The 14,243-nt window shown below is 37.2% G+C and overlaps 1 protein-coding gene across 1 annotated transcript; it reads right to left on the bottom strand.

Moving 5' to 3' along the window:
- Positions 1-926: 926 nt before the first annotated feature.
- On the bottom strand, positions 927-10,639 carry sc5d.S (sterol-C5-desaturase S homeolog). Its single transcript, XM_018227797.2, has 5 exons — positions 10,485-10,639; positions 7,498-7,715; positions 5,694-5,826; positions 3,398-3,498; positions 927-3,196 (listed from the first exon to the last, which is right to left on the bottom strand). Exons 2-5 carry the CDS (start codon positions 7,705-7,707, stop codon positions 2,768-2,770), a joined length of 873 nt encoding a protein of 290 aa, XP_018083286.1. The 5' UTR covers positions 7,708-7,715; positions 10,485-10,639; the 3' UTR covers positions 927-2,767.
- Positions 10,640-14,243: the final 3,604 nt, after the last annotated feature.

Raw genomic sequence — 14,243 nt, 5'->3', positions numbered from 1 at the left:
ATGTATTAGAAAGGAATCACGAAGTAGGAATGCTGGTACCAACTGAATCCTCCGGTAAAGTAGGGGAGCCCAACTAGTCTCCATCTTTGCCATCACCCATTTGGAATCCCGGAGGTTTCTGATGCAGTTCTAGTTGGGAACCTGTTAACTTCAGAGTTCAGATTGATTTTTATTCATGAAGTACAGGTAAGGATAATTCAAGATGTAGCCAAAACAGGCTAAGATTAAGGCAGGCAGATGGATCATGGTCAAGGAAACAGGCAGGAGTCAAAAAACACAAAATACACAGAGAAGGCTTTAGCACAATCTGAGAAAACCAAAAGCCAGGTTGAGCAAGGGGGGGGGGGAAATCAGAATAAAGGTTTCAATAGAAAGTGTTGGCACCATAATAGGGGGAGTAAATAAGCACAACGGAATAACCCTAGCAAAGATGGCACATTGGACATGAAGGGCACCCTGCAGCTAGCTCAATTTGAACCATATTTAAATACGAAGAGTAGATATAATAAATAAGTGTTCCATTGTCCTCCAGCTACACAAAAAAACATTTGCATGCACACAGACCACAAAACTTTAGAGCAGGAAAATGGGTATGTGGATATGGCCCCAAAGCAGGAATCCTTGCAAATATACAGGATTTGGGGCAAAATACCAGAGATACTAACCCGGATTAGAACCGATGCGTGTACATCTTTAATCTGCTCGTCACTTCCCCAGCATCTGTAACAACACCCCTCCAGATCATGCCTTCAATTCAGTTAAAAGCACATAACCAACAAAAAAACCTGTACAACATATCCTTATAAATGTTGTTTAATGTAATCAATTATAACTCATGCTTAGTGGTGTCCATTGACTAGCATGAAGCTCTGAAATGTGTGCAGTATACAAAGTAATGTACCCTCTATTGTAAAATATATGAGCAGTTTTTAAAAAGATATTTATTTATTTTTCCACAACAAAATAAAGGGAGTCTCACAGTGTATACATCAATGGCAATATGGTAATACCATTTAAAAACATAACAATACAGAGGGAATGAGCAGGCGAAGGTAGAAAGAGAGGAGTCACAGAGAAAAAAAAAGGAAAAGCCAAAGTGAGGTAGGTGAAGAGAGACACCTGACAGAAGTAAGGCCCCAAGTGCACTGTGTACAATATATTTCTCTTTATGTTCTACACATAAAGCATTTTTCTATTTTTAATTTGGCAAATGCTGTGTAATTTATGTGAAGACAGAAAAATATTTTGTAACTGTATTGATGTTCTAGAAAGTAAAAGCCATTATTGTTGAAAAATATTTTGATTTATTTAAAATATAGTTTTTTTTTGTTGGTTCATAACTTTTTTGGTCGTACAAACAATATATTATTTACAGACTTAAATTAAACGTGAAAATTGATGGTTATTATACAGAACAGTGGAAGAAATAAGGCTAGCATTTCTATGGAAGGTACCAAAAAAGAATTTGATGAATACATTTGATTCTACTAATAGCTTTGAAAAAGCTACTTTACATACTTCCTGCGTGAGAAAATATTCAATGTTTTCCTATAGGAAGCAGTGACATGAGAGAAGCTTCTATAAAATGATGTGTTTATGGGTCATTTATTTATTGCATCCACCTAAAAAGGTCCAGTGTATATCATAAAATCACCAACATCAATATAAGACAGCAAGACTAAAGAGAATAAGAAGAACGACTTTACTAAACCTTTCAACCACAGACAAAGAAATAAACTACAGAAAATGTAGATGTTTTTATGATAAATACCTTGGCATTTTATACTGCCATTTTAAGTGCATGGCATGTTGTGTAGTATAAGATTAACTTAACTATATACTATGATTAAAGGCATCTATTTCTACAGAGAACCCTATGCAAACCCTAAAACCAAATTAAAGTAAAATTACTCAAAGTGCTCTTCCAAGCACTTTTTACAATTTAAATGAAGCGTTTTATGTGATACTTTATTTTACAAGTGTACAATTTATTTTCCAAACTTTGTTTACGTTTCTAAATAACGTATAATGTATTATTTTTCTTGGTTGCAAATACAGTTCTCAATTAACTTAGAATCAATGCACATGCAGTTTAACTGAATCTAGTGTCCGCTATAAATCATGCATTCTTTGATTCAGAGCTGCAATGTTTCTGCAGAGATAAACAATGTTACAATGCAGAAAAACAAGAAAAGAAAGCATGTAACTAGGATAAGCATTATCTACACTGTATTCTGTATATATTGTATGAACGTGAGATTTGTGAATTTACACCTTTTATATTTATACACCTGTTTAACAGATGTTTGTTCCTGAGTTGAAGATATTTGTTGCTCTGTATATATCCCATCAAGCAGTTGTCTCGAAGTACCTATTGCTCAGAATGATCAATCAGCTACAGACTAGTTACAGCATTGTTTTAAAGACTGAACTGATGGGGTTTTTAGCAATCTCAATATCTTAATTTTAGTCTGTTGTTTAGTACCACATGGACTTGAAGGAATTACAGCTACTGTCATTCTAAAAGTATACGTGTACGTGTTACGTGCACACGGCTACAATGCCAGTTTTATTAAGAACATTTAAAGCCTTCCTTTATCAGATACAAATTTTGCAGGCCTTTTTTTGTATTTGCAGTAATGGCTAATATTTAGTCTCATTCCATAAGTGATGCAATGGAGAAAATCTGCAATCGGACTCTGTAGTTTCCACTAAAGAGGATGACTTGTGTCGATGTAGCCATTTTCTTAACTCCCGACTGGAAATATTACATCATTTTTTTTCCAGTTGATAAAGATTTAGGTGGCTTCTGATTTTCTTCCTCTAGCTTCTTGCAGAGAGCATGTGGACCATTTCCCTCAAATGAAGATGGGTTTTTGTAGGAACCTCCTATTTTATCCCAAAGAGTAAAATATTGACCATAGTTGTAGTCAAAGAACAGGTGATGATCGGTATGATGGGCAGAACCATTAATGCTGTGCTCAAGGAATTTAGGGACCCGATAATCTCCATCATGAATTGACACTGTCCAGATATTGACAAAAATGTAGAGTCCAAGGTAGGTTAGCTTGTGCAGAGGGAAAAGAAACGGGTATATATGGTAAGGGAGCGACTGCATAAACCCATCTACTGGATGAAACGCATGACTGGCAAAAGGTGTTGTCACTTTCCAAAGATGATGAGGTTTGTGAAAACGCTGCAAAAGGAACACATTTACAATCTTACTAGGAATGTTTATCTAAAAAAAGGAACTTTTAATATGATGTAGATAATGCCATGTTTTAACACGTGCACATAAAAACTAATTAATGCATTTTGGAAAGTTGCTTAGAATGATACTTTCTTTTTTTTATAAGCAAATAAAAGAAAAAAACCCCAAAAAAACAGGAATCAGTACCTTGTAAAATAGCTTATGATGTAGAAATCTATGAATCCAGTAAATGCACATATCCGTGAAGAACAGAAAAGAAAACATGCTGAAAATCACCCCAAACCAACCTGTTAAAAAAATCAGAAGGTATAAGAAGCAAGAATTTCCACAGCCGTTTGTTTTATTACAATACTATGGGGTATATTTAACATTGGCGAGAAACATCACCGGTGATGTTGCCAATAGCAAACAATAAGATTTTGGACAGACAACTAAAGATCTGGTTGCTATGGGCAACATCACCAGCGATATTTGTCTCTAATGTTAAAGGGGAACAATCGCAAAAAAGAAAATTTAATATAAGCTTCATCATACTGAAATAAGAAACTTTCTAAATACAATCAATTAAATATTCTACATTATTTCTGAAATTGAATAATCAAGTTTATATTCACTATTCCTCTTTCAGTATCTGTTTCTCCTCATTCTATCTTCATTAAGAAGTTGAGTGTCAGATGAATAATCCAATATATCTGATAGGGGGGCTTTCTTTCACAGTAGACGAATTAGAGCTCATTCAAATAACGCATTCCAGTACAAACAAAATAACTGCCTTTTGCACAAATTCTGCATGTAGAGAGACAGGATTTATGGTGATTTTAATAGAGTGAGCTCTAATACATCTTCTAGGCCAGTGATCCCCAATCAATAGCTTGTGAGCAACATGTTGTTCTCCAACCCCTTTGATGTTGCTCCCAGTATCCTCAAATCAGATGATTATTTTTGAATTCCAGGCTTGAAGGCAAGTTTTAGTTTCATAAAAACCAGGTGCACTGCCAAACAGAGACTCAATGTAGGTTGCCATCCACATTGGGGCTACCAATGGCCAATCACAGCACTTATTTGGCACCCCAAGAACATTTTTTTATGCTTGTGTTGCTCCCCAACTCCTTTTTCTTCTGAATGTTGCTCACAAGTTCAAAAGGTTGGGGATCCGTGTTCTAGGCAAAAGAACCCCCCCTATAAGATATATTGGATCATTCATCTGACACCCAACTCCTGAATGAAAAGAGAATGAAGAGAAACATATGCTTAGAGAGGAATAGTGAAGATTTGATTATTTCAGAAATGGTATAGAATTTGTAATTGATACGTTTTTCAGTATGCTGAAGCTAATATTAAATTTTCATTTTCACGATAGTTCCACTTTAATAAACAGGTCTCTAGGTATTCGTAAAAAATATCAGCCTGTATTTATTTAAAAAAAATGTGTCCCAAGTTTAATTCTCCTAATCCCATTACAGATTTTTTCAATTTCAAAGGTGTTTTCACTTGATAAACTATGAAATTATTTTTTTCCCTCATATTGAATGTTTCCCTTTAATTTGATGAAAGCAAGATGTGACACATCAGCTGCCATAAATGATCAGTGCACCAGGTATAGGGATCTAAGTTTGCATGTCCTGTGCAGAGAGATGCTCCTCTGTACAAAGGACGACTTACCAGGCAATTTTCTTTAAATAAAAATGTAAAAGTGAACTTCCCCTTTAAATATTAGTTGTTTTACTTTAGTTACTTTATCAAGCAGTGGTAAACTTTATTACTGTAGAAGAAAAGATGACAGTTATTTTTTAATAAAAATACCACCTACTCTTATCTAAGATAATTCATGGACACCTGAATATCTGGCTCTTTATTAAAAAAAACCTTACGAAGCACTGATTCAAGGTGCTAAAATTTCTACTCCAAGAACGTATTATTTTAAAGTAGCTGTATACCCCCTTTTTCAACATTAGTTCAATGAACTACTTTTGCGTAATGTTTTAATTAAAATATATGCATGGGTTTAAATATTTCTTGCACTAAATAAGATAAAATCTCAAAGTAAAGATACATTGTACTTTCAGTTCTTACAAATACAATCAAAACAAATTAACAGTCATTTGGGAAGTCATCCTGCTCCCAGGAACTAGGCTTTGTAATAAGGAATAGCTCATTATTACAGACAGCTTCTCAGTAGATTGGTATTTGTTTTGGCTTTGCTTTTTAAGAACCGGTAGTAGAATTTGACTTTACTTTCAATTTCAGATTTTGTCTTGTTTAGTGCAAGAAATAACAATACCCATACATGTTTACTAAATAAAACAGAAGGTAAAAAGGAAATTCAGCACAAGCCCTATTCACTGAACTTATGGTAAAATGAGATTTCGCTCCAGAAAGAACTCTTATTCACAGAATACTTGAGAAATAAGATAAACCAGATTAATGAATAATCATGACCCAAAATCAAACGTTGGAACAAGAACAACATACAAATATTTACCATATGGTGAACTATAAATGTCGTCATAAAGTCTGCTGTATCCTCGCACTTCGGCAAAAAAGAGGGCCACTGTCGGTACACTTATCCATGGCATAGACTTTACTGAAAATTTGATCTCCCTTTGTACTTGATTCTAAATGAAAATAGATAAAAATTGTATGATACACTGAAGATACAATTATTACAATTTTCACAACATGATATTGACTCGCCTAGTAATAAATACAGTAGTATCAGTATCCTAAATATGTGTAACTAAATCTAGCAAGAGGCAAGTTTGTTACAGTTCATCATCTGAATATCTTCAAATTGTTAATAGTCTCTCTCTGGGACATTCAGGGAAAGGAAATGTTATGAATCAGGTTACTGGTTAGTCTGTAATTACACAACACTGCAATCGTATGCATTGATTTCCTCAACCATACTTTTTTTGTAGGCAAAAAACGTATAAAGTGATAAAGTAATAAAAGGTAATTTAAAGCTGATTCCATTTAAATACCTCAAAAACTACAAAAGCAAAAAAGTAGGCTTGAAACACTTTGTTGAATGTAAGTGGAAGCTTTTAAGTTTCTCTTAGCTTACCATGTCACAGGGAGGTCCCAGTATAATAAATTAGATATAAATGATAATAAAATCTAATTCATTCAGTGAAAAAAGCAAGACTTTTTTCAGGTAGGATTGATATGGCCCATGCACTTCTAGGGGCAAATTTACCAAATTCGCCAGCGTGACGTTATTTTGGTACTTTGTGTACTAACGGGCACTTGCATATATTCGCTAGCGAAGGAGATAGACTCTAGCGCTACTTCGCACTCTTACGCCAGTCGAATTCTGGCGAAAGAACGTTACTTCGCAAATTCACTAAGATGCACATTTTACTGAACGTTACCTGTTCCGCTAGACTTTCCTTCGCCAGCTCAGACCAGGCGAAGTGTAATGGAATGTATAGGGCTTCTTCAATTTTTAGTTGAAAAATTTTCTAAGTCCCAAAAAATTCTGGCGCCTTTTAGTTTTTTCGGGGTGATAGGCTGCAAAAGTCCATAAAATTTTTTTTGGGTACCTGGGCTCCCCCATACATTTCCTACCATATGGCACATAAACTATACAATGGGCTCATGTGTAGGGCAATATAACAACTTTATTTTATTTTATTATGGGTTTCCCGGGCTTGTGTAGTGTAATGTATTTGCTGCAACATATGTCCATTCAACTTTAACTTCCCGCCGCAAATTAGCCAACGCTAATGTAACTTCGATTCGCTTGCCGCAGTAACGCTAGAGCAACTTCACCAGAGTTCGGCGCCCTGGACGCAACTTTAATGAATTAGCGTTGTCCTGGCGAATCTACCCCTTGCGAAGTGTTGCGCTGTGAGTAAAGCTGTCGAATTTACGGAGGTTAGTGAATTTGCCCCCTAGACTAGCATTGGTAGGTGGAATCCAATAAAGTATAGTACCTGTATTGCTGTCTCACCTCTATGTATACCTGTTATCCAGAATGCTCAGGACCTGGGGTTTTCCAGATAAGGGGTCTTTCCATAATTTGGATCTCCATACTTTAGTCTACTAAAGAAGGAAATCTTTTTGAAATGTTGAATTATTTTATTACAATGGAGTCTATGGGAGATGGCCTTCTTGTGATTCTGAGCATTCTTGATTGCATAAAGTATCCCATACCTGTATATAAATGTTATACAAATGTTTTGAGAGACTACGTTCACACTGTAGTATACAGTTATCAAACTGCAAACTGCAAAAGTTTTCTATTTTCATGTATCAGTATACATTATGCCAATTTAATTCCTCACCTCAAGGAACTGTGGATGTTTCATCAGCGAATGGTCAAAGACAAAATAATAACTGAGACCACCAAAAACAAAGTAAATGACAAGAGCTCCTAGATTTGTAATTATGAATAGACTGATGAGCTGCCGAAAAGCATTATCTTCACTCCAAGAAGCCGAATAGACGTATGGTGTAAAAAAATAATAGTCTGCTGAATTCAGTACCAAGTCCATTTTTGGACCTAAGGGAAAAAAATTAAATAATTACTGAAGTGTAAACAGCTTTATTATTTAAACACTGAATAAACTAAGACTGACTGTTTTTATAACAGAAATGTGTATTTTATACAATTTATTATATATAAATACCATTTTAATAATTTAAATTGATCATTTACAAGGGGAACAAGTGCCAGCCCCTTTGTGCTCACTTATCAGGCAGATGCACTCTGCTCCACTCTGCTCAACTATACCAGTTATTTTCATTTGTGGTAAAATGAAAAATATGTGACAAAAGAAAGAAAATATGATAAAACTTTTATGTTATGCCACACACACACACACACACACACACGGTAAAATATGCAAAATATGGCAGTGATAGCATTGTGCTGTGAGGCTGCTTTTTATCAGCAGGGTCTGGGCATCTTCTTAAATCTGTGAATGTTCATCTTACTGCAGGAAAATTATACCAAATGGCTCACAAATGTGAATGTACAACAGGGGACCAGCCAAAACGAAATTTGTTACAACTTAGAATCTGTGACAGTATGTTAAAGCTGAGGTGCATACGTGCCTTTCGACTAAACTGGACAACCTGAAGGAAATCTGCCTGGTCAAGGAGTGCATAAAAAAAAAAAACCTGTACATTGCTGCAAAAGTTTGCTTTGCAACATATTTGGGTATTTAAGATTAATTCATACCACATATCCATTTTGTGATTTTGTTCAACAAAATATGTTTAATTAAAAAAAATCAGAAATTTCAGTGCAGGAGTATTTTTCAGTAAAATTGAGAATTAGTCAAGGGTCTGAATATCTTTGAGCGGTATTGTAAACTAAATACATTTTGTGGTTATCGAACATCACATAATCACCATCTTCAACTTTCACTCCATCCACAGCTATACACCAATCTCTCCATGTCCATTTTAAAGCCACACTTCTAAAATGCCATGCCCAATGAAATCAAAGCAAAAATCCACATTATCCACTCTATAATATACAAGCCATGAATATACTGTAAATTATACCCTAATAAATGGTGCTTAGTAATGTAATCTACTATAATCAGTGTTTAGTGATGTCCCATGTCACATGACTCCCAAACTTCTGTATTATAATAAATAATGCTCTCCTTGTTGTAAAACTTGAGGATATTAGAAGCCACCTCAGAGTTCCGTGACCTGTAAAAAAGCATATGGTTATGGAACTCCACAGTGACTTATAATATTCTTATATTTTACATACACACATCAGGGGGGTAGTTGTCCCCCAGTGGCTTTTTGTGGATTAGGGTGGCCCGGCCGTGTCACGCTTACTTGTTCAGCCAGGCCCCCCTGCTGTCAGAGAGCTGCAGACTTTGGAAGGGGGGTGAAAGTTCACATGCGGGCATCATCTTCATGCTAGCAGCTGTTCTTTACTGTCAATTGGTCACTGGAGTCTAAGTCTCGGGAAAGCTGGAGGGGAAGTTGAAACTTAACCCATCCAATCCCTGTGCAGCTGTACCGGGACTTAGACTTCAGTGACCAATTGGCAGTACAGAAAGAGGCATCCAAGCTCTCGCCCTCCCTTCTGAAATCTGCAATTCCCTGACAGCACTGGGAGCTGTTAATGAATTGGGAGAACCCTGGCCACACACTTTTTTTTTATATGTGGGGTGGCCCTGTACATTACAGTTATGGGATCCACTATCCTGAAACCCATTATCCAGAAATCCCACGATTTATGGGAAGGCCATCTCCCCATGACAGACAAGCACTTCACCACTTCTTGCTGTGCAATAATCCTTTATTTTAACCAGTTTTACTACTCCAAGTACAGAACAACGTTTCGGGGGGTTTGCACCTCCCTTCGTCAGGAACGTTGTTCTGTACTTGAAGTGGTAAAACTGGCTAAAATAAAGGATTATTTGCACAGCAAGAAGTGGTGAAGTGCTCGCCTTTCCTGTGAAATTTTGCTGAACGTTGACTTGGCCATAGCACCACCGTATGCAACCTGAAGAGTTTTAATAGTGCTCCCCATATCTCTTATTTGTCATCTCCCCATGACTCCATTTTAATTAAATAATTCAAATGTTTAACAAGTATTTCCTTTGTCTCTGTAATGATAAAACAAAACCTTCTACTTGATCCCGATTCCCAACTAAGATATAATTAATGCTTATTGTTGGCAAAACAATCCTATTGGGTTGAATTCATTTTTAAATGGGGGTTTTTTTTTTAGTAGACTTAAGTTATGGTCATTTTAGTACAGTTATGGGATCTATCTGGAAACCCATTATCCAGAAAGTTCTAAATTACAGGTAGTTAATTATAAAACAGTACTTTGATCTCAGCTATGATATAATGAATTCTTATGGAGCCAAAACAATCCTAATGAGTTTAAATAACGGGAAAATGATTTTTTAGTAGGCAAAAGTATGGTGATCCAAATTATGGAAAGATCCCTTAATCAGAAAAGCCCAGGCATATCCCCTACATGTACAACATAGGATGAGCAATATACATGGCAGGTGGTGCAATATACACGGTACAACATATGTACAGTACATAGGATTAGCCAGCTGCAATATATATATATATATGTATAGTACAAAATAAGCTCAGTAGTGAGGGGAACAATGTACGAGGCATGACAGAGACAGACAGACAGTTGAGTGCGCCATGTACAGTCCAATAAGGAGTTCTAAGCACAACAGGAATAAACAGTGTAAAAGACTACGTGCATGGATACTATAACACCCAAAACAGTACACCCAAAACAAATATGCATAGGACACGGTATCCAAACCTGAGCAGTCGCAACTTCTCGCTTGAGCCTCTAGTTAGCAACACACAAACTAAGGTGACAGTTCAGTCGCTTACAAGACATTGAAAGGGCGTGCAGCAATGGACTGACAGAACGTCACCGCGCTCTACCTATGGCAAGAACAGCAACAGGCTGGTCATGTGACTACGACAATTCTTAGTTGGTCAGACGATTATCTCCAGTCGGGAGTTCCGCCCTTGCCACCTAGCGATTAATTATGATTGGTTAGTGCTGAGTGGGAGGGATCGAGTAGGCGTGTCCCTATGGCAGGGAGCTTGACAAAGCATGATATGAGAGAGGCGGGATATGTAAGGAAAGGTGGGGGTTATGAGAATACCAGAATGGTTTGTAGTGTGAGGGAAGGTTATAAAGAAATAGTGCAACTAAGCGGCAGAATGTATTGAGTCGGACGCAAAAACAACAGTACTAGAAAGACAAATATAGGAGTATTATATAAATGGTGAGCTGGGAGGGATTTAATTATCTAGTTTGCAGGGAATGCATAAGGGCAGAGACACCTGGAGATTGGGGGAGATCAGGTGTGCTTCGCCGATGAGGCGAGTTGAGGCTGTCGCCTCAGGCGGCAGCGCCCCACTAGGTACCAGGGGCAGCAAAAATGCTGCTCCTGGTACTTTAAGAGTGAATTTCCGGGGGAGGGGGGGCAGCAGCAACTGCTGCTGCCTCAGGCGGCGGAGGGGCCAGGATCGCCCTTGGGGGAGATTAGTGGCCGGGCAACAAATTGCCACTTCATCGGGACAACTAATCTCCCAGAACTGCCTTCCCGCCGGCTAAAAATCGAAATCGCCGGCAGGATTGCTTAGAAAATTCGGGCAACTTCAGAAAACGAAGCACGCCAACTGCCATCCCACCGGCGATTTCAATTCTAAAGGGCGACAATCTCCCCAAACTGCCTTCCCTTACCTTCCCGCCGGCTAGAATGAAAAATCAAGGAAACTTTGGAAAACGAAGCGCTGCAAGTGTGATTTTTCATTCTAGCCGGCGGGAAGGTAGGGGAAGGCATTTAGGGGAGATTGTCGCCCCGAAGAAGAGGAGATTCTGAATCTGCCCATGTGCCCTTACCCTAATAAGACGTTCATTTTCCATTTTCCAGTATCAGTTTCTGGTTTTCCCACGTTCCGCTGTGTCTTCCATTTTTCAAGTTCTGACAATGCAGTGGGGTCATTTATAAAGTTTGCGCAGCTCATATTTATTCGCAATAGGTTGTATGGCCTGAACATTAAAATATTGCACAACTGTGCCGTCTTTCTGCTTTTTGCAAATTTGCATTGCGCACAAATTTTCGCTAATGGCTTGCGCATGAGACAGGTGTTTGCGTCAGCGCGGCCACTGTGCAAGGTTAACATGTTTAAATAAGGTTAAATAACGTTTACAGTAATTTAAACTTTAGCAAATTGCTAAACTGTTTTGCGAATATGTTCTCTGACACCAAAGTCGTGGTGTAACTCAAATGCAGAATGTGCGCATAAATATTCGCCATATTTAAAAAGCTCTTATGGGCATTCGCAGTGTGAAAAAAACATTTGTAATTCTGTTTGCGCATTAAATACACCACTCTTATCCAGCTTTATAAATATAACCATGCACAGGGCAAAAAGAAGTTTATACATAAGCCCCAACTTTATACTGCAGGAATTCCCAGAGAAACACTGGTCCACTTAATGCAATATGTTCCCAAATGTACACATAATTCTGAGAGGAGCAATGACAAAGCTAGAATTCTGAATGCAAATTAATTCAAATTAGAATTTTAGCTAAAAAAAAACTTGAATTGTGGTAGAAATCTGAAATTGAATGTAGATGAATCAGTCCTTAAGTGTGCTGGTGATGGGTTAATCATGGAAAGCTTTTAATTTCACCTTGTATCCCAGTGTTTTTTATGAGTAAGGGCTCGTGCTGACAAGGATTTCCTTGTGCTGTCCCCTTTGGTCAGTTTTAAGGTGTTTTGCCGCAGGGGAGCGCAGGAAGAAATGCAATCAATTTTTTTGGAGGGGACTGTACTGACACAGACATATGTAAGTGCTATACACAGATGGAACAAAACTTGAATAGAGTGTTTTACATTGTTAGCCATAGACCAAAAACTAAAAATCAAAATATAGTGTAGTTGATAACTTTTATTAGCTAACTTAATAGGGTATAAAATGCAAACTTTTGGGTTTTTTAGTTTGCCGCTTGCATATGAACAAGCAGTAAAAGTGGATAATGTTTCTATGCTGTGCATGCACAAGTTCAAATCTGGGCACAGGATCTGTCATAAAAATAAGTTCTCTTTGCCAACACAAAGCCTGGCTTTTGGTATGGGGGTTTTAAGTTCTCTTTTAATTAATTGCATCTTGCTCTTTCCTGCTTGCCCCAACAGTTTGCAAAGTCTGCTTCCTCTAGAGTTATAACCCTGTGGTGTCATGTAAAATCTGGTGTTGAGTGTAATGTGCAGAGCTACATCAGGTGTCATCGACAATGGGCCAGATTCAATTGAATGAGAAAAGTATATTTAGAATTTAATTCCAAATGTCCCCATAGACTTTTATTGAGTTTTCGTGAGATAAACCATAAGATAATATGTTTCTCATGAAATTGCATTTGGCCCAAAGGACCAATCAGGAGAAAAAATGTATTTCAAGTTTTATTAGGAGAAAACATCATTTAAGAGTAAGGGAAAATCTTCAATTGAATTAGAAAATAAGGTTTTCTCACTAAATTGAATCTGGGTCTAATATGAAAGACTATAACAGATCAATTAAAAAAGAAATCACCTCCTAATTTAATTTCAGATTTTCCCTTAGACATCAATGGAGTTTTCATGTGATTACTAAAACTTCTGTTTTTGGTTCAGAATATTTGAATATATATAAGTTATCTGTGATTTAGCTCATGCCTAAAGAAAAGGCAATATTGGTTGGACACCCATAGGTGGGAGGAGCCAACAACAGCATTGACATTGAATGGGGAAATTTAAGCTGTTACAAATGTTAGAACTTTGAAGCAACGCTCACCAGACTTAAATCACATAGTCATTGGTTCAACCTGAATGATAAGGCAATGTAAGTTGGATGCCCAAAAGTGGGAAGAGCCAACAACAACTTTGACTTTTTATGGGGAAATTTAAAGTGCTGCCACTTTCACAGCTTTGAGGCTACACTCACCAAACTTGCATCACACAGTCATGGGGTCAACCCAAACGAAAAGGCAATATTGGTTGTATGGCCACATTTTAATTATACAATCATAGGGTCAACCTGAATGAAAAGGTGATAATTGTTGGGCACCCAAAAGTGGGAGGAGCCATCAACAGCATTGACTTTGAATGGGGAAATTTAAATCGCTGCCACTTTTACTGCTTTGAGGCCACACTCAAAAATGCAATATTGGTTGTATGCCCAAAAGTGGGAGGAGCTAACAACAGCATTCGTTTGAATGGGTAAATTTAAACGGCTGCCATTCTCATATGTTTTATGCCAGTTTCCCCAAACTTTTCACAGCTGGTCACTGGGGGGGACTAAGGTTAAATGTCACAAAAATGGGTGGAGATTCAGATTTCATTGAGTGATTTCACACGTTTTTTTAAACCAACATGAAGATTGTTCTCAAACTTTCATTTCTAGTTATTATTGCTACTTTTTAAATACTCATCTCTCCTATTCATATTCCAGTCTCTTATTCAAATCAAGGCATGGTTGCTAGGATAGTTTTGACCATAGTGACCAGAATACTGATATTGCA

Source organism: Xenopus laevis, chromosome 7S (genome assembly GCF_017654675.1).
Source record: "Xenopus laevis strain J_2021 chromosome 7S, Xenopus_laevis_v10.1, whole genome shotgun sequence".
Taxonomy (NCBI): Eukaryota; Metazoa; Chordata; class Amphibia; order Anura; family Pipidae; genus Xenopus; species Xenopus laevis.
Note: the sequence above shows the minus strand (reverse complement) of the source record. Positions and strands in the feature narration are given on the sequence as shown.